Raw genomic sequence first — 26345 nt, 5'->3', positions numbered from 1 at the left:
GATACAATATTCAGATAATTTCCGCCTATCGAAAGAACCAATATTTCTTTCTTTGCTCCAAAAAAATGATCGATAGCGAACCGTACGATTTTATTTAATAAACGTTGATACCGATCCTATAACTATCCGTAATGGAGCATTATTATCACTCGATTGGTTTTTGCTTCGCGATCGAGGTAATTTTCCTCTCTGGTAATTTTTTCCTCGGACGAACGCGACGTTATCTAAAGTGGGAATGCATGTAGACGCACACACGCGGCCATAAAGTGTCGGAAATTCGAGAAATTTCGCCGACGGACGTCGATGCTTTCACGAACCCAGACCAATGCAGAACGTATCGCCACGGGAAACAACAATCGGCCTACTGTATACACACCGATTGCGCGCGGGCATTACCGACACACTAGGTACCGGAAGTTACGTTTGACAAACCGCATGTAAGCGGAATACGGACACGGACACGCGCGCGAGCCGTGTAATTTTATGTTTGTGCTTGTTGAACCGTGATCTCGTTTCTGCGGCGGCCTAAGCAACGCGTGCGCGGTCGTTTCGATCGCACGATCACCGGTCTATTTAGTTAATTCTATGTTATATCGTCGTGAATATCTCGCCCGTGTGAGCCGTTACCCGCTGGGACCTCGAAATTTAAGCTTCGTCTCGATAACGTTCCACGATGCAAATAACAACGCAAGTGATGCAAAAAATGTTCGTTTCACCGATCGAGATTCTTCACGAGCTTAAATATAACGGATGTTCGACACGGATGGACCTATCGAGGTATTTTCGTTACTGGAGAAAATTACTTTGAACATTGAGAAGAGATACGATTCAACGTGGACGAGAGTTAACTTTGAACGTTAAGTACGAACGTGGGGAGGTTCGAAGTTTTTCATTGAATATTTAGAGGCATTCGTTGATTCGCAAAGTGTAGGAAACAGCGTAGGTGTTTCGAGGCCAGTGCCAATGAAACAACGCCTTTGGAACGATTTTAGAGAACAATCGTGGGGAGAAACTTTTTCCTGCTGAGGTCATTTTGAGATTGGCTCGATTCTCTCGTCGCGGAGCGTTGCGTTCTTTCGTCGATACAGTGTTCCAGAACGAACGAATCGAGGTTGTAAATATGACCATGAGACAATTAGAGGACAGGTGACATCGTGTCGATAGTTTCAAGAGTTACAAGATCGTACGATATTCTTAAGGATTGTCAATGAAACTGTCGAGACTCCGGCATAATTTTAACCGTCACTTATTTCGGAACTTGTGCGACACAGATACAGAAATTAGAATTTTTAAATAAAATTTCTCCTATTTCTAGCCAGTGACACCTATGCGCGTATATAATCTCGACACCATTGTTTCGCAATTACTACTATCGAAACGATAACAACTAAAATCTATCGTCGAACTTGAAAATTCCGATTTTCTGATACTCGAACGACTTAGGGATCGGAGGAAAACGATTTAATCTCGACGATAGCTGTTTCCGAGTATTAGACTTAGGAGGAGAGGATTATAGACCAGTGGTTAGGGAGTTCTGATTGTAAGCTTGGAAATTACTGGGATTCGCTACTCGCTAAAATATAAATAAAATTGAACGAGTATGGTTCCACGAACTACCCCTTTTCTTTTATAACGACAGTATAATAAACCTTTAAAGGTGGTCGGCTCTGTTTTCTTTGCTTTCCCCTTAAAACCTTCTAGTAATTTTTCCTGAAACTTGAACAAAGAAGCTTACTTCCTTCAAAGGAGTTATCTCCAAGGCAGTGTTGTTTTCTTATCTATTGTCGCGTATTTGCACGTATAAACGAGTTTCGTCAAACTCGGACTTTTCGGTACATCCGTCGTTGGTGTCCAGCTTCGTTACCAAAATTAAGTTATCGTTACAAATTCAAACAAAATGGAATTTCATTCGCGTAATTGGACCGTAAATTACGTGCTTCGATTGAACACTGTATCGCGGTATGTGAAACAATACGAATCATCCTTTTCGTTTCGTCGGTACACGTCGTTAAATTTGACTCGATGTACGATTCGATCGGTAACTTTTTTTTCGCAAATTTCAAATTGTCGCGGACCAACGTCTTCGAAAGCACGAAAGATGAAATCTTCGTCGAATCCTTTTCGCAAGGATCGAACGCTTCGTAAAACGGACACGAGTACTTTCGAAAACATCGATCTTCGAAAATTTCAATTTCACATCTTCAACAGGCACAATTGAATTACAACGAATCGAATTGTTTTACGTACTCTGCATGCTGGAGTAGAATCCATCCAGAGGATGAGACCTGAACAGGGAGGACCAGCTCCATGTTGGCATCTCCTCGCTGTCATCGAAGCCCATGTCGTCGATATCAAAAGTCGATCTGTTTAAGAGTTCCCTGCTGTCGAAATCGAATGCACCTGAAACCAGAGGAGTTTCTTATTTGTAAAAGCACGTGGCTCGGTGACAAATGGAAATTTTATTCATTGCCCGTGCGTCGATTGTGTAAACGTGTACGTGAAACAGAAACGGTTGAAACAAACGTGTGCCAAGACTCCGCTCTGTTTCGCATTTTTTCGTAGAGCGTGTACTCGCGTTAAACGATCAGAGATGAACTCATTCGAGCGATTTCGTTACACGGTGGTGTCTGACGTACTTGTCGCTGTTCGTAACGGATAAACAGGACATTCGTTGGACGTTGTACGTTCAAACGATGTCGAACACCAAGTTCTCGAGTTCCAAAACATGCGAAATTAAATGTAAACGCATGTTTCCATCTTATCTGTTGTTGCAATACCCAGGTATCGTCACGAAGAGAGACACTTTAACGACTCGGAAACTAGATTTACGATTCGGATGTTAAAATGTATTACAAAACCATGGAACACGGAACATCTCGAACGAGAACCGTGATAAATTTCGAGAATGTATAAATTGTACGATTTTACGACCATTGGGCAACGATGTTTTCTCGTATAGGTTTCTTTTCAAGCTTCTCCTTAAAATGTTTAAGTTATTGGAAACGAAAGATTCTTTGGTTTTCTATTAGTTCGATAAATTTCGGAACGAGTGGATCGATAGTCACGCACAGGAAGATTTATTTATATACACCGGTCTCTTGTCGAGCGTGTTCTCTTTGCCAATTTGGGAAATAAAATTTGCAATACCCTCGTCAATTATAACGCGATGGGATATATATCTCCATCGTTGTTGCTCGATTAATTCCGTAGAACGTCACCACGGTTTCTGTTGCTCGATTCAGATCCGAAATACCATTCCGGCGAGCACGATTCATTAAACGCAACACAGCCAAGTGAAATAACGATTACCGTTCTACTTGCAAAAGGGGTATAATTATTTCAGTGTTCGAACGTCAAAAATTGACAAGCGGTAATTGGAGCGACAACAAACGCCCGAGTCCCCAAATATCGAGTATTCCGGCCGGAGAATCCTTTGAAAAACCGAAAGTTTCGAACGAGATCTTATAATTATTCTTGTCGGTCGTTGCGCCGTACCTGTGATCCTTTCAAACGCCATACAGCACTTAGAGCTTTGCAAGGAATTTGCCCAAGTGATTTATCGTCGAGCCCTTTTAGCGCTATGTCACTGAATCTGCTACCAACCCCACTGTCAAACAGGAAATGCACGATTCCGTACTTCTGTGTAGAGAGAGCTTGACACGCATGAACAAATTCAATCGGTAATCGATAAGCACGTCAGCAACTATTCGAGGGAAAAAAGATAGTGACCGCGGGAGGTCTCATTTGCAAACTGTCAAAGGGCTGCGTGTACCTAAAGTCACGGTACACGACCATCGTTTCGGAATGATCGATCGTGTTTTCTTTTACAGGGACCGGATGCGTTTGTATATCAAACGATCCGCGACGTTGCTTATTTTTGCTCGAGGAGCAACACTTTCTTTTTCCAAGGCTCCAGGACACGGTGTCCCTTCCAACATCGAACTTGACGCAGCACTGTCAACATTGATCGAAGGGTACGTGAAAATTACGCCGTCTTCGATCCACGAGCGTTGATCTTGAATTTATAATTCGTACGAGTGATCGCGAAAACGGAGCGAGTAAACAACGTGAGAGAATTTATACCAGTTCGGTTCGCGAAACTCGACAAACGATACAACTTGACGGTTCGATTTTGGAAAAATTATCGATAGAGGGGAAAGAATCCAAAGATTAACTATACCTTTTTTTTTGTACACAGAATACCATGTTTTCGATTCTACAACTTCTTTTCGATTTTCACTTTCTCAAGGAGAAGTATTTTTCAGACCTTTTTACCAGCTTTGTGCACGGGTTCTTTGAACTTCAGCAGTCGTACAAGTTAAAAATGATTAAATTTTGTTTGAAAAGAAAACGAGTCGATTCCAAGTATCCTCGACTCTTCGCTTATTAAATTTTTTCCGATCTTAACGAGCACCCATGCCTCTTTCAACTGCCATTTTGTCGAGTCTTTTAATTCGGTGTACTTTCCGAATAGGATCTATTTGTATTTTCCAAAAATACATATTTACCTGCGCGATTTGCGTAATTTGATCATAGTTTCGATCGAATAATTTTATCAGATCGCAACGAAAACAAACTCGAGAAATCGTCACAGGTTTACCGAAAATGAATTTGCAAATAGAGATCTTCTCTTCGATTAATTCGTTCGTGGTAACGGTAATGAGATGAAATATTTTTTCAAGCTTCAGGAACAAAATTAAAAATTGTAGCTGCTCTTGTCGGATCTAACATTTGTTTTTGGTATATCTATACATTATTATCGACCACAATATCATAAGCTGGGATTTCTTTGGACAGCTGTACATCACGTACAAGAATCTCAAGGCACTTCGTCTCGGAGTGTTTAACGCGTTTGTTCTTACCTCGAGGGTTTTGCAGACACGACCCCCATGGGTTTGGTATTGAGATACACCGAATAAACGCGTCTGCACAGAGTACGAACTATCTTTACAATTCCAATCTCGAGACAATACCTAAAAAGGAAAAATTAACAAGTTTCCCTTTCCTTGGAACTACGTAACTCGGCTAGACACACCCACAATCGTTGCGCAAGACATCCACTCGCATTAAGTAAAAATAACGAATCGAAAGAAACTGGTGCTGCGAACACACTCCAACTTTACAATGGGAGTATTCAATTAGAAAACATTCGATTATTTAGCTAGGAAACATTCGATCGGAAAGGTTCAGACGTTCAATGAAAACGCATTTACCATTTTTTCACGAAAGTTACCAACATACGTTCCGTTTCTCACGCTTCGTAAAGTGTAATTGGCTAAAGGTCCCCTCGCTGTTACAATATACAGGGCGATGTGCAAAGTAGATCCGTGTCCGTGTTAAACATTTTTAAATCGACTTTGAGTCGATTTAAGGTAAAGTAAGGTAATATAAGGTAAAGTAAGAACAATCTTTAAGAAATTGCTTTAAGAGAGAGTACTCTTTCGATTTTTCGTAAACAATTTTCGACTCGTTTATCATTCCGTACCGATAAAATACTTATCACGAATACTGTAGTTAATGCTGTTTACGTATCGAACAAAATAGACTCGAACAGAGCTACGATACTTGCAAAATAACACGATATATCTTCGAGTTTGCACGTACAGTGGCTCGAAAAAGTATTCGCACTCTGTATTTTAAGGAAATTCTTCTTACACGAAAGACTGGTTTTGATGAAAGTTTGTGCGCACGTAGAGCACAATAGTGCATATATAGAGAAATTTTGTTATCCACTGGAAATTTCTTTAAGAAGATGAAATCGAGTCTCGAAGCTGTCCAATGTGCTCTCTGTGTACGCACAAACTTTCATGAAAATCAGACTCGTGGGTTAGGAGAATATCCTCGTAATATAATAGCTAGTTTTATCGAACGACGAAACTCATCGAGCATACTTCAAAGAAGTATTATTCCATAAGTTCTACCGAACGACGAAACTTAACGAAGAACCTAGCACCGTTGAAAAAATACTTTCTCGATCGACTGTAAGTCAATCCGGCAGTGTGTCTCGTGCCGTATAATTAATTGCACTTTTCAAGTTCCGCGAGCCTCTTATCGCCAACGAACGATATCTTCCCCGTGTTTAGTCCAAGCGTGTTCGTCCCGTCGAGTTGCTCGGGCCGGTGAGATTTCATGGAAGAGATTAGAGTAGCGCGGGTGACACACGGAAGAGCAGTGATATTGCGAACTATCAGCGAGGAATACTCTTCGGGCGTAGCTGGGGTGTTTTTCTCGAACGCTTCTGGCGATTATCCAATCTGCTCGACATCAATTCATATTGACGCACGAGAAACGTAGGAGTCAATTTGAGTCAATCAAATTCCTGCTTCCGAACCCTTCGCGCGCGGAGAAGAGGCGCGCCGGCTCGAGGAAATCCGCGAGCACCGCTTTCGATGATGAAAAATCGGTCGAGATTGCTGCCACAGAATGAAATGTTTTGACAGCCGACGACAAAATACTACCCTCTTATTGAATCCCGGCCGGAGGGCCGCGCCGTTAGACGCGGGACGAATTTAGTCGTCTCGAGCGTGGATTTACTTTTCTAATTGAAATAGAACCGCCGTCTCGTCGTTTCGTTAAACTCGAAGGAAATTAAGCCGAAACAGTGTTCTCCGGGCATTTGCCTACACGGAGAACGAACCGTGTCGAAGGTAACGTCTGAACGTATTTACGTGGAAAAATTCATCCCTCGGGAGAATATATAACAACGTTGATCGATAAGTTTCGTCGTACGAATAAGAAACGGAGCTATTAAATTATTTCGTGTTATTCTTCGAAAGATGGTACCACCGTTTGTTAAACGTATGCGAAGTTTCGTATAGATCCGTCGACTCGTTCGTATATTTACAGTTCTTCAAAGTTCAAGCGAAGCACGGTCAAGCGAAGTGTTTACTTCGCGCTGTAAGTAAGAATTAAGGGACTCGGGAAAACTGCGTACAATAATTTACACTTGGGTTTCAACTCGCATTGCGTAAGGTTCGAGAACGATGTACCTTGGAAATGGGATATAAAGTAAAATATAGTACGCTGTAGTGCATTTCTTTTAACGACTCCCAACGAATCGAATAGAAATTTTCACGGACGAAACTCGAGAAAAATATTTCCCATCCACCGTCTATCGAGTGATACGCTCTCTTATAGAGTATCAACGAAACGAATGTTCTGCAATTACCATCGCGTATTATAATTTTTCGATCGAGTAAGGAATTCGTAGAGATTTTCCGGCAGACTTTCAATCCGCATTACGGATCGTGCAACCCCCCGTTCGAGGTGTATACACAGTTCTCTTTTACAACTTCTCGCCATCTTTCGGTCCATTTGTACATTTCATTGGCGTAAAACATTTCATCTCCGCTGTTGAAAACCGCAGACGGACGGTTTCTGACATGGTTCGTGTTCTTGAACTACTTTCCATTAAGGGTATTTTACGAAACTCGAAATGAATGGAAACCTGATGGAGTAAGATTCGTACGATTTCTGGCGTTGCCATAGTGAAAGGCAATTCCTTTCCTCGGCTTTAATAATGCTCGTGTTTCTCTTGCTGCCGCCTTTAATCGATTTACTTCCCGGCGGTACTTTTCTGTTACTAATTGTCCGATCTTGTAATAAAAGTTTGCGGTAACGAACGAGTTTCGAGCACTGATCCGGAGACGGTGTAACATTTTCTTCGAACGCGGACCAACGTTCGAAATGTTCAACGTTCAACAGTTTCCCCGCTTCTTTATCGTTTCGAGTATTTTCGAATACTCGGTGAAATCGATTTTCGAAGAATCGTTAACTGTTCGACGGTACTTGGTTCATCGTGGATTATTTTCAGTCAACGCGGACGCATCGTCTCGCTCTTTGTCCACCAGGCCGAATCCCGCCACTTTTGAACTTCTTGAAAACCATTTTGGATTAGCACGCTCGTTAATCATAATGTCGCTCCACGTCGTCGTATATTTTTCCGTTTTTGCTAAGCGCGCGCCGCATTATTTTTCCGTCCCGGTGCTATAAAATATTATTAAATTTCAGAAACGTGAAACGTCATCCTGGTGTTCACATTCGGTGGAATTTCACCGATTCTCTGCGATTCGATCCGTATCGAAAGAGGGGTAACGTTTCGGAAACTCGTGTCTCGGTAATGTTGAAATTAATTTCTTTCCCGTGCGATCCTTTCGCTCGGTACGTGCACGTGTACGTGTTGCGCGTATCAAAGTGTTGTCCAAAAGGAACAATATGATCCGTAATAGGTACATCGGCACTCGCTACTTTAACTCTAAAAGCACTTTAAACCGGGAGACGAAAATTATATTTTCTGGCACATTTAAAAACACACTCTCAGGATTGTAATCTCTCGCGTGTAACTCGAACGACGACTCCGTCGAGCGTCTACCGTTGGTCGGCCGTATCGTGTCTAATGATCGTTGCGATTTAAAAAAAAAAGAAGAAAAAAGAAGAAGAAAAACGAAAACCGAGTCACCGAAATTGGAAATCCCCGGTAAACGAAGCTTTGGAAGTTATCGTTCCTTAACGACGCTTTTCACGACTCTTGGAAAGTACACGATCTATATCGTAAAATGTCTACGGTAACCAAGATTGGTTTCGCGTTCGTTAACTCGCTGTACGTCGTACATACGCGAACGTGTTGCTCGTCGATACGATCGGGAATTAGTTACCGTATCGGGGCACGGTCGAGGGCACGAATCGCGAACTTCATCCCCGATTACTTTCAGGATTTGATCGCGCAGTCAGAAGCGTCCGTGCGAACGGAGTAGGAGGACGATTACGCGGGAATGTAAATCGAGACGACAACGGGAGCTCGTTTCGAGAAAATCGTTCACGCGAACGAGGACCGTGCGCGAACACGTGCACGGATGCACGGATGCGAGTGCACGAGCGTGCAAAAATCGTCGATCCGGACATTAGGCGCAACACGCTCGCGAATCTCGCGCCTTTTTCTTCTCCGTTGCGCAGCTATCGCGCGAAAGCACGAATTCGGACGGCGTTCCAGCGAATATACGTATGCCAAAACTCGTCGATGCAGTCCCGCGGGTGAAGGAGGAAGGGAGGGCGAAGAAAGAGAGAAAAAAAAGAAGGAAGAAAATAAAAAAAAAAAAGAAAAGAAAAGAAAAAAAGTGGAAGGGAAATATCAGTTTTTGCTCAGGGCACGGACCTCATGGAAAAGAAATGGAATTTTGCCAAGCCCGAGCCGCGGTAGAAATGCCACCGTCTATTTTATTCCGCAGTCAATGGCACTCGGCACCTACTCGCCGTAGCTCTACACCCTGTTTCCCTTTTTGCAGGCATCGCATTAAACCTTCCTAATGCCACTTGAGAAAGAGTGGAAGAGGAGAAGGTGGAGAGAGAAAGAGAGAGAGAGAAAAAAAGAAAAAGGGAGAAAAAAAAAGGAGAAGGAACCCGCGTCCGATAAATCGATCCGGCTCAAATTTCTCAAGGGAATGGGGCCGGCGCCGCGCGGCCGTGAGTTTGTGTACGGTGGAACATGGGGAACCGGGAGAAAAGCGTGAGAGAAAAAGCTGATACGACACAGAATACCGAACTACCATCGAACGTCCATCGCGCGGTGTTCGTAACGTTCCGGACAGACAACGAGAGATTTACTGGCCGTGGGGTTGTTGCACGTAAACGGCCGCCATAAACTACTTAAAAGAGGAAGTCTGCGATTGCGCGAGAGAGAACGCGCGGGGGACCACCAGTGTAAACAAAGTATAAAGTATAAGTCATTTACCGTGGCTCGTTTTCAGAGATCGCGGCGAACTTCGTTCCACGTTTCAACCGTCGATGTTTACGTTGCATGTAAACGGGGCGTTACGAACTACTCGAAAGGGAAAGTGCGCAATTGGGAAGAAAGGGAACGCGGAGGATCGCAAACTATAAAATACTAGTCGTCAACTGTTATTACAGATTACGTCGAATTTTCTTCTGCGTTTAAATTGTCGATGTTTGCGTTGCACGTAAACGGGGCGTTATAAACTACTCGAAAGGGAAAGTGCGCGATTGGGAAGAGAGGGAACGCGGAGGACCGCAAAGTATAAAATACTGATCATCGTTTTTAGAGATCACATCGAACCGTATTCTACCCTTAAACCGTCGATGTTTGCGTTGCGTTGCATGTAAACGGGGTGTTACAAACTACTTAAAAGAGAAAGTTTGCGATTGGGAAGAGGGGAGACACGGAGGATCGCAAAGTATAAAATACTAATCATCGTTTTTAGAGATCACATCGAACTGTATTCTACCCTTAAACCGTCGATGTTTGCGTTGCATGTAAACGGGGCGTTATAAACTACTCGAAAGGGAAAGTTTGCGATTGGGAAGAGAGGAGACACGGAGGATCGCAAAGTATAAAATACTGATCGTCGTTTTTAGAGATCGCATCGAACTTCGTTTTACCCTTAAACGGTGGATCTTTACGGTAGGGATGAAAATAATACGGTGTATTGTTGCTCGAAGATTAATACGCGTATACGAGTAATTTTCTTTCCGCGCGGTACTGTATCTTGTTTCGTTCCACGTAGTCGGATCAGAACCAACCGACTGTTCATGGCCGCTGGCGAGGAGTTTATCCTCGCTATATCGTTTGGTTACCCTCGCTATCTTATTTCTCGTCTCTTTGCACCGATCCGATGGTACACGCTTTCCGTTACACAAACGGAGAGGTAAGATACCGTGGTGTAAAAGCGGGAATCGGACCTGGGGGTAATTTACAATCGGGAAAGTGGCCAATCGATTTTACCCCCGACTATAGAATTTAAGTGATTTTCAACCACCACCGTAACGGTTCGAATTCTCGACGAAGAGAATTGTTTACGATACACCATTTTTCACCGAACATTATTTCTCCGACAGGTGTTGAATCACCATAAAACATACGTACGCGGATACTCCGAACTCGTGCATCAACCTAAGGGAAATTATTTTTTATTTATTCGTTGATCGAATCCTGTGCAACGAAATTATCAAAACTGTAGCGTTGTTCGCGTACGGACGATTTTCCAAAGGTAGCAAGTTGCGTTTTTCCCGTGTACTTCTACAATGAATAAGATTCATTTTAACGAATCGAGGATACTCGAAATTTTCTTCCCCTAACTTACAGACTTTCGAAAAGCGGTACACTTTTATTTAAAATATTCATCCATCGAAATTTGAGAATTACGCGAACACAAGTGAAACGACTCCGACACAAGGGGGTGGTTTCTTCCTTAAAGTCGATAATTACCAACAACGAAACACACCGTAGGTTACTAGTTGAATCGATAAATATTTGTGAAAAGTTTCGTTAAAATCGGCGCGTAAAGTTTGCAGACTTTTTCGTCGCGAACCTTGCGAGAGTCGATTAAAACATCTCGCCCGATACGACTGGCAATTTCCATCCAATCCAGCGCGATGGAAAGATAGCCGTTGAATTTGTTCTTTTAACAATTTAACGGAATACGGAAGAATACGAGGTGTATTCGATTTCGTTCGAATACCGTGCGACACGTACGCCGATTTTGCGAGATTTGTTAAACTTTATTCCGGTACGTGGCGAGACGCTTAATTGGGACGCTTATCAATTCGGTCGTTCCAACTCGGAGCGGCTGGTTCTGGACACTGGGTAATTATAGTAATTATGGTAAAGCATCGACGTAGCCAGAGGATGCCGGTATACAAGGGATACGCGCACACAGAGGCGATACAGGGTCCTCGGTGACAGTAGCGTGCGCCAATATTAGGATGAACCTCTTAGCGTGCTCGGAGCCATAACTATTGACGCAACCACTTGAATTAATAGCTGTCAATTAAACGGACGATAACGTTTCCCCACGCCCCGTCTTTCGATTCCGTCTACCGTCGATAAAAACGCAATCCCGTTATTTATTTCCACCGTCGCGATTTTTCCTTCCCCTCTGCGTTAGGTTAACCTCTGTTTCACGGTTCGCTCAGACGTGTTCCAATGACGAACTAAAAATTGATCCGCGTCTAAAAACGCGAAACACCATCGGCCACGAGTACCCACCAGTCGAGCTACGCGCGTAGAGTATCCCTATTGAATTTATACCGCAGTGCATCGAGTCGTTGCAATTGCCAACTGCAGGGAATCGTAGAGTGCAACGAACGGTGCAGCGGAGAAGGCTTTATGGAAATCGATACGAATATATAATGATTATAAGTGGAACTTGCGTTATTTTAAGTACCGTGCTTCGTTCCGTCGATTCGGCTCGCACTTGGACGAAACCGTGCTTCGTCGAGAGACTTTTATTTACCACGGAACAACGAAAATTGTGCACACGTTCGAACGCGTCCGATTCTATTTCACCGTATCGTACACACCACGTTGCGTGTCTCGCGATCGAAGAATAATCCGTGCCGAGAATAAATCCGATCAAGCGACACCAATATTTATCCCCGTTTTATCAATCAAGTATAACGAACACGCGAAAGATGTTCGAAGGAAGTTTCGCTGGAAATATTATTAGCGGCGCTTGGGAGTTTCCTTTCCAGACTAAACTGCTCAACTTCGTTCCACACACCGATAAAAACTTTGTTGTCCATCATCGGCAATTTTTCTCTTTTCCTTTTTCTTTTTCTTCTTCCTTTCTTTTTATTTGTTCAACCGACGCGAGGACCCGATAAAATAAGCCTTTCGGCAATGTTCCACGGCGAACGTGTAAATTGATTTTCATTCAACGAGTAACAATCGTAACAACGTGTACGACAAACGTTAATATTGTTCCGTATTCGTCGTTTTCGGGAACAATTTGGTAACGTTTCGAAAAATTTTCCAGCGAAAAATCGTCTCGGTGAACGGATTTGTATCGCGAATCGAACGGTGGGATCACGAATGTTTTTTAATTATTGCTCGGGGTGTCGAGTAGCCGCGACCTCGACATTCCGTTCCTCGAAGGATTTCACCGCCAAGAAGATATTCGTACCGAACGTGATCGTCCGCAGGATCGAAACAATGAATTATTTGTTCGTCTTTCGTCTTCCTCGTCGGGAGGTCTCGCGGTACACGTCTCTGTCGATAATTCGATTCGCAGCGGCGTGATATCGTTGACCCCCGTTGGATTACCGAGGGCGACGCAACTTTCTATAAAACACAAGACTTCAATTATTCCATTGACTTTCGTACTCGGGAAACGGCAACTTAACTCGAGGAAGCGAGCTAATCTGAACGAGGCGCAACATTTAAAGTGCGAAGTGCTGTTGCGGTGTCCCCGAAAGGAGTATTCAGACACTTTGTGTTTCGGAGTCTATGCGATGTCGTTGAATCGGTGCCGCGTCGTATCCCGCTGAAAGCCTATAAGCGTAATTGTTTCTTATGCGAGAAAACGACGCGTCGCCTCGCCGACCAACGACGAAATATTTCGATTTCGTTACGCGCGTATCCCGCAGCGTGTACCCCAACGATGTTAAACAATGATCGAAGTGACGCGAAAATTACAGAGAAAAAACGAACGTTCCGAGAATTATTTTCCGCTTTTGATTGATTCGTGTGATTATTTTTATTTCGTTTCTACGCTTATCGAAATTTGCGCGCGAACGTTCCACGGGTTTCGCGTGTTGGGTTTTCCGCGTGAAAGAGATATCCTTGTTAATTGCGCGGCGTTACTTTTATTTATCGTCGCGTCGTATCAACGCTCATCGATTCGCCGAGAAGGCAATTATTTACCGAGAAGAACTAAGGACGATTTTTGAAACGTTTCGCAAAAACGAACGATAAATGTTAAACAGAGAGAAAAAGAATAGAGTGTAATTTCCATTTCGATTTACATATATTTTTAAGAATCACCGCTTTATCCTCTTAATGTTTTCATTGCTCTTTTCGAATACGAAAAATATGCGAGGACGGAATTATTCCCGTCCGGAGAACAAATATTACGACGAACGACGTTTTTCCTTCACGGTCATTGTTTTCGCGGTTTCGAGGTCATCGAGATGTTGCAGTCGGAACAACATACGATTATTTTCGGCACCGTGATATCGTCGTCGATCAATTTACAAATTCGATCGAGTTTCGCGCGTTGATCTTCGAGCAACCTTGAACGACAAGAATCAAGAATGCGTTTGCGCATACAATTTTGTCCATTACACGAATCTGCGTGCATTGAACTAATTGATAAAATGCTATGGAACGATTGATAAGATCGCGTATTGTTTCACGTGTGTACGCATACTTCTTGGATAATCTTACGTTTTGTTAAATAAATGCTCGTTAGTATTCACCTAGCTCTGCTTCTCCTATATTTTACAATATTTAACATCGAAGTTCTGATAAATTGATGCAACGCCTCGATTACTCGAAATAAGGTACCGTATTCCGAGTTTGCATGCCGGATGGCGTACTACAGCTCGCAAGATCATTAAAATTCATTGGAGTTTAAAAGTAATATTCGAAAGAACGCACAGTTTTAACGCTCCGTGGAAGAATCTCTGGTTCATTGTAGTCCAAGCACGCGATAGAACGCAACAAATCCATTCTCAACTTATCCGCGAACTTCTGCGTTCGACCCTAAAAGAATTCGAAATAATTCGTAGAAATGTTTCTTTCGAGTAACTCGCAAAAATGATTCGAATCGATAACATTCGAAAGGCACTATTCGACGTCGAAAATATCCTCGAGACTCGACAAGGCAATGCAAAGAAACGCGCAAAAAATCAGTTTCGCGTAACGAAATGTATCCGCGAACTTCTGTGTTCGACCTTAAAAGAATTCCAACTAATTCGTAGAAATTGTTCTTTCGAATAACTCACCGTGCAAGCTCGTCGCGCGGTAAATTACAAAAATGATTCGAGTCGATGGAACTCGAAAAGCAGGACTCGATGTCGAAAATATCCTCAAGACTCGACAAGTTGACGCGAAGAAATCCGGAAAGAACAAGTATCGCGCAACGGTGAGGAAAAATCGAGTAAATAGGAATTCGGTGGAACGTTAACGGAATCGTGACAAATAAAATACGAGGGAACGTCGGCGTACGTTTGCAAGTACAACGAGGAAGTAGAGGGGAAGAAAAAAAAGAAGAGAGAAAAAAGAGAAAAGGTAAACTCGACGAACTAAATTGAAATAGATTAGCCTCTTCCGAGCAAATGATCAACGATAAGCGTATGCACTCGCATGGGAAATGGTATCTGACGTCGAGATACCCGTTTCGGATAATTGTGCAACAAAAGGATCTCTGGCTCTGGAAAGCTACGGGAAGAAGATCCGAAACGCACGCAACTCTACGGTGAATGAATACGTAACGAACGAGTATCCGAGATCAGAGAGGACTGGGTAGGTAGCCTTCTCGGAACACTCGAAGAAACAAGTTTCCCGTAATCGTGTGTGATTCATAGCACACATGACCTACGCGTGTAAATCTCGTCCGGTGACATTTACCATCCGTGAACGTTGCCCGGTTTCCTGGCCATATGCATACCGGTCGCGAGGCGAACATTCTTCCGATGTTTCTCCGTAATTTTCGTAACTCGCGGCAACGGCCATTCCTGGCCACGAGTTAACCGCCACTGTCACCGATTTGTTCCCGTAACGTTGGACGATAAATAACCGTAAGAATAACCGTGTTCCCGATAGCGTACGGTGCGCTTCACCTATCGCTGCGGTTCGTTCCTGTTCTGCGTTATAACCTTGATTTCGGTGCAACTGCACTCGCGGTCGTTTCATCAATTTAAGAACCCCGCTAAATTGTCGCAAATTGAGCTACCGGCTGAAACGGTAGGTACTCTGCTTCTCGAGTACCGAGATTGTTTGTAAACATTGACTACGAACAAGACCAGTTCCCGGTGCCGGTTCAAACGAACGACGAACACTTGGAGCGTTTATCGATCAATATTCAACGACTCGCGGAACTTGGCGCGCAGATTCTCCGAGGTGTAGCGATTCATTTGTGAATTCTTCTGTATGCTCGGTTGATGAGCACAAATGACCATAAAATGGTCGATATAATCTACGCGACATCGCAAATTTCTTGCCGAGGGGAGGAACTGCGAGCTAACGGCACCGAATGTGCCGTATCTCGTTCATCGTTGCTTTCGAGTTAAAAATGTACGCAATAAAAACGATCGTAAATTAAATTTCGAAAATTTGGTATCGTGCACAATGGATAATAATGGAAACGTCCGATAGAAAGTCTATTTTGGAAACGCGAGATCGAGAGTTCGATCACAAATCGAACGTTGAGGTCTTCGTAACGCGAGATAAATTATATTTTCAAACAACCTAGCGTATATTCCGCTCGTAAAAGAATAAATCTTAATCGCTCGATTGGATAATCACGTGCCAGATTGATTCACCTTCACCTAATAACAAAAGACGAGCTTCCCTACTGTACTAATTGTAATAGAATACCGACAACGAAGGCCGTGATAAAAAAGAGTGTAAAACAAACTACCCTGAAATACTACCTAGAGAGAAGAAAAATATTCCATCTGTAATCAAAAGGAAAACCAACATAGTAATATCGATTAATTTAAACGATGCAAGATTTAACACATCTTGGAATTTAATATTGGTTGTTCGGAATGTGATTTCGTTTTCCAAAATGGAGAATACATAATTCGATAAAATGTTGATATACTCTAAAAAAATCGTGTTTCGTTTTCACAAAAAGAAAATGTAATAACTTTCCGTACGACGTAATAGACAGTGTATCGATACTGTACGTATATTGATCGCGCGAGATTATCTATTCGCTAAATTTGCACCAACGATGGTACGCGAACAGTGATAGCTAATAGCTGAACAAATAAATAAAAAATGAAAAAAAAAAAAAAAAAATAGGAAAATTCTCCGCGCTCCATTAATATTTCCAATCTCGAGCAACGTCAAGTGGCTACGTTCGACCGGTTTGATTAACAAGCAACGCACGTTCGGGTTTTTAATGTACGGAAATTAGGTAAATTTCAGTCGGCGGGAGATCTCGCGGACAGTCCGGTGTACGTAAAATTGGCAGCGCGCAAACGGGTAACCAGGAAAAATTATATTCTCGGTGCGAGCGTGCACCGAGGGCTCTGCAAAAAATATGAAATCTCGGAGAGGTAAGTGGTTCAACCGTTTGCATCCGTTGCGAAGTTCTACTTTCTATCAGAGTGGGAGAAAGATACGCTCGTACGAGTTGACAAGCGAGAGTCGGTGGAAAAAGGAGAGCCGGTTGCAGAGGTGGGCGCGAACGAGGGAGAAGGTAAAGGTTGAGGTAAAAACGGCGCCGACAATGCCGTTTCAGCATTATGAAACTTGAAATCGAAATAGCGTGCGAGAACACGTACCACGAGTACGTACTTGACGTCAAAGACGTAATAACTTGGAAGAACTCGTTGTTGGAAATGCGTCCGCTTCTCTGTGTGTAACGTAACCTTCGGACACTCGGGCGAACGTTGGTCCCTTTATGTTCGAGGATTCATTAGTCGGGCGAAAAATGTAATATTACGCGAATTTGAGACCGGTCTGTACGTACTTACGCGTTTTAGTCAGAAATGGACGACTCGTTAAGGAAGGCATTAAGGTTCCACGGAAATGTGGAAATTATAACCTATACGCTACCGTCCGAATAAATGGGTAAACCCGGTAAGTACACCGGAGTTGCATTTTCTGCACTAATGCGAAAGATAGCGTGGCCCATTTGACCATTTGTGTTCTTATTCGGTTAACACGATTCTCTCCGGTAAGAAAATAATAATGGAAATAGAAAAAACTCCAACCGCACCGTGCATATTTGCCCCGAGAACGGCTAAGATATATATTTTAGAGGCGGAAGTGTGCTTGAAAATTGAGAGAAATTAATTCGAACGAGTAAATTATTAAATGGATTTTTTCTTTTCTCCAGATGTGCATACACTATCGGCCAAAAGTTTGGAAATATCGCGAAGGGAGACTGTTGCGTACAATTGTACGTTTATCCGTTGAAGGATATTGATGGAAAATTTTGTTCTTGCTGTTTAGAAGATTCTGTCTACGTAAAATAATTTTGCGCCCATGTTTCCTTGTATAGATGTTTACGACGAAACATCATCCTGCTCGATACACTTTTGGCACAATTTTTCGAATTTCTCCTTCACGATTCGTATTAACGTACTCCGTTTTCAATTTTCCGCAAGCTTTAGGATTATTTGATACACCGTGTTGTAATTTTCATAAATGTTTCTCTTTCTTTCGAATCGAAGCGTAAACGTTGAATTCAAGTTTAAAAATCCTTTGAAATAAAATATATAAGAGCACACGTTACGGAACGAGTGCAGTATACCGTCAGCAAAGGTTACGTAAAACTTATAATGAGAACGTTAAAAGTGCGTAAAGTAGTCGTTAAAACGAAGGGAGATTTTTATGGAGAGATCTTGTGCAATAAGTAGTACATCTTAAACAAATTTTATGCAACGAATATCACTTTTATATTTTTATATAACACATCCACGCGTATATGCGAATTTAGAATTATACACAGAAAGAATATATATACGAAGAATATATATTCGGTAATATATATACGAATGTATTGATATTGTTAACAACTCAATGTTATTGTTGCTACAAAATTATTAAATGGAAATTTTTGGTCAAATGTGGTCAGACGGTAGTACCATCATTCGAGAAACAAAACGACGAAACGAATAACACCGTTTCTTATCTGTTCTTTTGAATGTTTGAAAGACGACTGACGTAAGGTCTCGAGCGAGCCACGTTTGTCCAGAATTGCTAAATAAAACCGAACAGAATCTACGTAACGATACATCGATCGCGAACTCGTGAAATAATCACACACGGCCAGTGTCCAAGTTCCGTGGAAACACCGGGTTGAATTCTATAAACGTTACACCACTGTAAACGTCGCAACGCGTGTACAACGGTCTCCCGATCCAGGTCCAACCATTCCGTAAGAATTCGAGTAACCGATATTGTCGAAAGAAAGCCATCGAGCCGAAGACGGACGAAAATTACGATCAGGTACGATGATATCGGAGCTTGAAGAAAATCGTCGTTAAATAATGGCGATCGCACGGGACACTACACCACCGTGAAATTGTACACGATGGCTATTAACGCGTCCGTGGATACCGCGCATGCCAGCTTCATGCATATTGCATTTTGTCAACGCGGCGCAAGTAATAAAGAAGGATTATCATAATGAAATTCATTTTCAGTTATGCATGTACGTAATGTACGTAGAGTAGGAAGTGCATATGCTGACTCGCTTGAAAGGATATACGGTTGACCGTGAGAGGACATCTCTCTCTCTCTCTCTCTCTCTCTCTCTCTCTCTTACTCGTTCTCTCTTTGGTTCGCTTGGTCGTCGTTCTCGTTACGCTCGTTACGGTTGTCAAGTCGAGGAAGCGCAAAGAAGTTACACATACGGAAAGAAACGTGCACGTGTGGACACGTTAGCATCAATCCGTCGCGGTGCACGCTGCACTCGCCGAGTGCACCGAAGAAAACCAACCGAGTTCCCAGCGACGATGATTTCCAACTGTCCGCGACGAAGTCCTTCAACGTGCACACTTCCGCTAGAGGCTGTCGATAATTGGAAGTCGTTCCAGTTCTTTGCCTCTGCCAACTCTCATCTTGGAATGCGACCGACCGACCGGCCGTCCGGCCGGCTCTACGCCGACACGTTTTCCTCGGACGAACGGTGGCGTAATACGCGCCAGGAAAAGGTACAATGAACTTCTTCGCGGTTGAATAGAGACACGGTTCTCTAAGTACAGTGCCCCTGCGAGATGCCCGTGGATGCCGATTAAGAGCAGAGATAGGGTAAAGGGGACCCGTGGAGGAGGAGCGGGGACACCGAAGAGGGAGAGAAAGAAGACCGGCGAAGGGAATGCCAAAAATGTTTAACCCACGAAACTCTATCTCCGGGATCGTGATTAAGAAAAACCCCGGGGAGGGGGAAGGGTTCGAGAAAAAGTAGAGCTGGAATGCCAAAAAAGCTGACCCCTCTGGAACCACCGTACCTGTAAGACTGCTGGTTCGTAATTAAGAGAAGCGGGAGGGACGGAGTAAGGGAGAAAGGAAGAAAGGAAAGGGGGAACGGCCCCGAAACAGCTGAATCGATTCGATTTAAAAATCTACCTTTCAAAATCTACACGGTGAGACGTTTCCCTCGAATCACCGTTTCGCCAACGACTTTTTCAACCTTGTTCTCAATTCGTACGAATTGTTCATTGGTGGGATCCAGTTGCGATACTGCTACGATCGTTGTTGAATGTTAAACGTTTCAATTGTCTTCGAGTTTTCGTGCAAATTAATATCGATTTCTTTTCCCGCGATAAAAAGATATATATATATTTATATATCGAAACAATTTCCATTGTGTTAAACGATACGACCTTTAAATGACCTTTAAGGATACCGAAGAATCGATGAACGTATCGAATCCGAACCGATGCTTCTGATGTTTGTAGAATAATAGGAAAGGGAAGACCATCGCCGTATGATCGTTTACAAATCATGCGGTTTTGACATAGCAATCTGCGGCCACCGAGAATATACGTCGAGAAGTTATTAATGGTTGTGTAACGGCTGAGTTCAAAGACGTACGAAAGAAGAATGTGAAAGTGTGTCGAGGTTCAAGGGTCGTTCACTATCGACATATTTGTCTCTCGTTTGAAACTACAATGGAGGATCCTTGAATCAAAAGTGCAATAGATAGCGGAGACCTTGCTCGAGGATCGCATACTTCGATACCGTTGCGTTTGTATCGATGCTTAACAAAAATTTGCACATCGCGAAGAAAAAAAAGGAAGTCGTAGGTAATCTTGGAACTTTGACAATTAGAAGCGATACGAAATATTTATGGTCGAAACATTGTTTGGAAATCATTTCTGTCGAGATCGATATTCAGTACCAAAGGGGATAAGTTTCAAAATTGTTAATAACTCTGGGAAAGGACAATGTATCGAGAGTTAAATACAAAACGCTGAACATTGTTCACTTGTTCAACGTTTCTTCGTTCCATCGAAGTTTCAAATCTCCTATTTGGCACTTGGCCTCTTCGGTGCTTCTACTCTACAATTATACTTATTAGATCGCTGCAGCATAATTAAGTAAGAGGTAGAGAAATGTGCCAAAAATTTGGAAATAATGCAATATGAAAAATTCCGTTTCGAAATCGAGAGGAATTATCGCGCACGATCGTCGAATCGCGATTCAATACGCAATCTTCGAATCACGTTGGAACGTAAGATTTATGGATTACCGATTAAAGGGGGGAAAAAAAACTCGATACTGTTGCCTTATCGTGAAAAATATCGCTCCATTCCTTGAAATTTCCCCTAGAAAATCTATATTTCAAGAGGTTGAAACGACTTCGGGAACATACGAAGGGAAATAAAAGTTGGGGATCGCGGTGCACAAAATGCAGCCCGGGTACCACGAGCCTTCGGTGTTAAAGTTGAACCTTTTTAAATATTGGTTTCGCTATTGTACGACTTTAGACAAATATCTACACACTTTACGGATGGTTCGAAGCGAGAGGCGATACTATTTTTATCACAGTTGTCGAGCAGTGTATGCTTTTGTACTTTTACGCGAGCGATACGACGCGCGTTAAAAAGGAAGGAATTGAAAAAACAGTCGCAGGCGTTGTTACATCGAACCGAGTGGATTTTCAAGTTTAAACTCGAAAATCTGGAGAGCGTTTGATGTTTCAACGAGCAAACTTCTTCGACGTACCAGGCACACAGAACGCTGGAAAAAATTCGTATAAACGTCGGTTCGAAATTGTTTTGTTTCCGAGATACTGTAATGTTGTTGTCGCGTGTCAAAGAACAATATATTACGTTACTTGCAACGCAGGGACATTCGAACAGACGTGATCGTGCACATGACAAAATAGTCTTTTCTCTTGATTTATAGTAACCAATCGAGAAGAGTTTTTTTTTCCCCTTTGTCTTGCAACGTTTCTCAATTTTATTACCGTAACGATGTATACATTCTATGCGCGACAAATGCTCGGTTAATTTCCACTGCTTCGTGTACGCATATTAAGGATCGAAATATTACCGAAAATGCTTCCGATTACCTATTTCTCTCGTCTGGAATTCATTTTCCTTCGCGAATGAAATATTTTATTTCCGCGAACGATCGAAGAAAAAAAAAAAGACAAAAGTCAAGGTGACCGAACCGTGATAAGAAAATAGAGGAAAAGGAATGGGTTGAAACGTAGGTATACCGGAAGAGCAGCAGCGATTCCCATACGCAAAACCTTGATTCGAATATCCACAGGTATTTAACGCAGACACGCGGCTGCGCATCGGTACAGTGGACGCGTATCGTGTTCCCATCGCGATTGAAACACGTGAATTGAATTTTAAAAATTCACCGAGAACCCAATACGCGATTACGTTGTAAATCGAGGCGATCCACATAATTTGCTAAACGACCGATGCATCGATTTAATCCGATGCGTTCGCTTAACGGCCGCTCGCGTTTTATCGTAATTTTCCACGTCACGCGGGAAACTGGCAAGAAACGGCTGATTAAGAAAACATCGACGTAATGGATGATTCCTTATTAGTTTCTGGTTCGCTTGCTGCGTCTGGAAGTTGCGTAATGGGATTGGTCGAACGATAAGCTCGTCGACGTGATGCAAAAAAAGAAGAAAAAAAAGAAATAATAAGAAAGAAAAAAGAACGAAGATGGTTCGTGCGTATTCGCACACACGCGTACGCGCACACGTACGCGCGTTATCGTTTGCATAACAATAGCGTTATCGTCGGGTGATCGAGGAATTCTTTCGCGTACCATCGGTGCTAAATGGTTTCATTCGTCGCATATTTAAGAGACAGAGAGTATCAAAAGCGGCGAGAACTCGAGAGACTCGTTTATGCACTTGAACTTGAAGTGCATCGTCGCGCTATACCGGTTTGGCGAAGTAGAATTTGAAGAATACTTGCGTTAACGAGCAAAAACGGATTAACTAGCGCGAGATGGTAACGTCTGGGAAACCAGTTCCCATCTGGTGGAAGGAGAACGAGAATTAAACCGTGATCGATGGAACTTACGCTACTTTCGTTGCACCTGATGATCCGCGTTCACCCGGTGTACGTGTCGATTCTTCGCCACGGCGATTACCGGCCGCGAAAACCGGAAACGAGAGAAAATCGAGGTTAGGTGTTCGAGTAATGCGGCACGACCACGACCACGACGACGACGACGACGACGACGATGAGTCAACGTTGATCAAACCGTTTCCTCGGTGACTTCATACGTCTTCCATGGATTGCTAAGTACACGATATACGCGGAACTGCTAATTATATACCGTTATCGCTTTAACAGCGTTCACGTTGTACGGTGGTCCTCCCCGCTGAGCGTGCTCGACGGGGAATATTCCTTGCGCTGGAATTCGAATAATGATATATTATTGCCAGCGCTTAATTGTAATCGTAGAAATTACGTTCCTCGCGGAATGGATGAAATACCCTACACATCTCCGGGGAGAATCCGCACCGAACGAACTTCGTAACTATCGTATTCGAAACCACTCGGAGCACAAGTCTTCTTTAAAAGACTTCCGGGAATACAGTATCATCGTGCCGACAACACGGTTATTCGATAAGAAACGAGCCGATGATCGAATTTTTCGAGATGGTACAAACTATGGAAAATTAAGTTATGTAGCGTATCGGAGTAATTTGTAGTAATTGAAGAATTATAGTCGCGTAATTTCCTCAGATTGTACTTTCTTTCAATTTAAGAAGAATTTCAACGATATCTTTACGATGATGGTATGTTAAATTTAATTGCCAATGTTAACAGCATATTGGAGTAATTTGTAGCAATTGAAGAATTATAGTCGCGTAATTTTCTCAGATTGTACTTTCTTTCAAGTTGAGAAGAATTTCAACGATATCTTTACGATAACGGTACGTTAAATTTAATTGTGAATGTTAACAGCATATTGGAGTAATTTGTAGCAATTGAAAAATTATAGTCGCGTAACTTCCTTGAAGCGTACTTTCTTTAAAATTAAGAAGAATTCCACCGACATTTATGATAACGGTGTATTACATTTAATTGCCAATGTTTATTTACAATTGCAGTAATTTCTTACATGTTACGATGTTTAAAATAACTCGAGAATTGAACGTGCACGTGTGCGTCACTGTCTTCTTCAGAGAAGCCAATCGCTTGTAATCTATGTACATCATTGTTGATCAATACAGACGATTACATACCATTTCAATAATGATCAAGTGTTATTCTTCGTTACTTATTCAGCTGCATCCAATCTTCTACGGTAAGGTCAACGAATGAATCGACTCGACTGGTGGGAGAAGTTCCAGGAACAAGATTCCCATTCTCTACCTTCCTTCTACCGTCTTGGACACTTGCTCGACCGATGTTTCGTTAATAATGTTCAATTCGTCCTACCACTTATGAATATTCGTGAATTATTTATGGCCATTTCGTTGAAACGGAATGCCATGAATTTTTCTGTGGACGATTTTGCTCAATTCGTCAATAATTCGTTCAGCGAAGTCATTGGAGAATTTAATCGAACCGATTAAAACGATTAATTTTAACGATTGGTAATTACATTTGAATATACGATATCTGAGTAACGTTTTGGCTGTATTTTGCTGCATTCGACAACGTCTTGTCCCAGGGTTGCTAATGAACTTTTTTCTTTATAGAAATTTATTCAAGTAGTCTCGACTTCATTAGTATCGACTATAATAAATGCGTCAGTCGGTGAATCAAGATGGATCGCAAATTGCAAGAAAAGCATAAATGAAAGTAAGAAAACGTTAGATTGAGCAAAAAATGCATTTAAACGCATACGTGTGGAAGGAATCACGAGAAACATTTATAGAATCTTGCCTACGTTCTTCCCGACAGTTTGAAATATATATTATAGAAAGAATCATTTACCATTACTCTTAACGATCGTAGAACGTACGCAAATGAAGAACATCGATGAATATGCATTTCTAACATTTCTGCGAATTTGTAACAAAACTTATGAAAAATGTAACAGTTTTACGTAAGTGACGATAATTTTCCTCGTATTTGTGCAACATTTAACGATTGAAAGAAAACACGTATGTTGGTTGCGTTAATGGGACGAAAAATCGCGCATCACCCGAAAGTAACGTAATACTGTAAGGATAAAGAGAAATTACGTTTGAAATTTATTTATCCGTAAGTGATTGGTCTCTCGCCGATGAAATACGGAAAGTTTCCCTCCCTGTACTTTATTTTAGAGTTTCGAGTTGCTTCGCAAACCTCTGTCGCCGTGTTATTATTCGATGTGTATTTTATGTTCTCGTAGTCCTTTCATTACTAAACCGCTACGTATGCAAGTGCAACGAATTGAGCGAATGAAGAAACAAAAGGGAGAAAAGAGGTAGATAATAGAGGACGGGACTTATGATTGGTTCCAAATGAATTTCCAACTAACCAATTCAGTTCCGATTTCCACGTGCGATATGCACTCGACTATTCATAATTACTCGATAGTTAGCGGCCACAGGGGTCGAAGTTTATGGCTTCGCAACTCGTCGGTAATTGGATTGTCTGTCGACTGACCGAACGCTTCCATAATTCTTTGTACGCAGCACAGAATCGAAATAACGATTGCCCTGTACATTGAACTGGTTACCTCCTTTACGTCTTATACGTGAGTCCCCACCCTACCCAAATAATGATATAGTATTTAGTGAATAATGTAATTGGTTAATTTCTTTCCTGACTTTTCAACGCGTTTATACGCTCATATTTAATTTCGCTCAATTTCCATCTAGAGACGATGCAACAAAAATTATCTTTGGTAGCCGTATGCATGCGTGTGTATATATAATTATATATAAATGTATGCACGTGTCTATGCATGTGTATATATAGAACGTCTTTCTAGAATCTTCTAGAAGATTCTATCTTACGAATACATGACGTTTATTAAACAAAATAAGAGTTTGTTTGTTGTTCGATAAGTTTTGTCGTTTCTTCCATTGCAAACAAATATTACGACACTTGAACTTTGAACAACTGTAAATATACGAACGAGTCGACACGTCTATATGCAAATTCACACATGTTCATCCAACGGTAGTATCATCTTTGGAAAAATCAAACGACAAACCTAACTCCATTTCTTATCAAACGACGAAACTTATCGAGCAATATCAATAAAGTTAAAGTCCCCTTCTGGAATATCAATAAAGTTTGATTTATCGATAAAATGGAAATACCGAGCTGTTATTTAATCGAATTCGTAACCCAAAATTCCAATAAATTTAATTACACGTTCGGTGCAATCGATACTTATCAGACCCACAGAATCCGGCTTCGATATCGAAGCGAGTTGTTCTTGATTCGGTAAGACGGATTTACCGATCATTTTTACAAATGATGTCGTTGGAATGCAAACA

At 42.1% G+C, this 26345-nt stretch overlaps 2 protein-coding genes and 2 long non-coding RNA genes across 4 annotated transcripts in view; 1 reads left to right on the top strand and 3 right to left on the bottom strand.

Annotated features, from left to right (window-relative positions):
* LOC143154072 (icarapin-like) overlaps window positions 1-26345 on the bottom strand; it is a 59151-nt gene that overhangs the window by 18928 nt on the left and 13878 nt on the right. Inside the window, exon 2 of the mRNA XM_076325865.1 lies at window positions 2248-2400. Within this exon, the coding sequence (XP_076181980.1) occupies window positions 2248-2400 (153 nt within the window). The remainder of the gene's footprint in view (window positions 1-2247; window positions 2401-26345) is intronic.
* On the bottom strand, window positions 2407-6470 carry LOC143154075 (uncharacterized). The gene is made up of 2 exons (XR_012993981.1): window positions 4863-6470; window positions 2407-3607 (listed from the first exon to the last, which is right to left on the bottom strand). It is a non-coding gene; the product is annotated as an uncharacterized LOC143154075 (long non-coding RNA).
* LOC143154073 (uncharacterized) lies at window positions 7134-16572 on the bottom strand. Its single transcript, XM_076325867.1, has 2 exons — window positions 14390-16572; window positions 7134-13072 (listed from the first exon to the last, which is right to left on the bottom strand). The coding sequence occupies exons 1-2, from the start codon at window positions 14459-14461 to the stop codon at window positions 12818-12820; spliced, it is 327 nt and encodes a 108-aa protein (XP_076181982.1). The 5' UTR covers window positions 14462-16572; the 3' UTR covers window positions 7134-12817.
* LOC143154076 (uncharacterized) lies at window positions 20206-25584 on the top strand. The gene is made up of 2 exons (XR_012993982.1): window positions 20206-24503; window positions 24609-25584. It is a non-coding gene; the product is annotated as an uncharacterized LOC143154076 (long non-coding RNA).

Source organism: Ptiloglossa arizonensis, chromosome 13 (genome assembly GCF_051014685.1).
Source record: "Ptiloglossa arizonensis isolate GNS036 chromosome 13, iyPtiAriz1_principal, whole genome shotgun sequence".
Lineage (NCBI taxonomy): Eukaryota > Metazoa > Arthropoda > Insecta > Hymenoptera > Colletidae > Ptiloglossa > Ptiloglossa arizonensis.
Note: the sequence above shows the minus strand (reverse complement) of the source record. Positions and strands in the feature narration are given on the sequence as shown.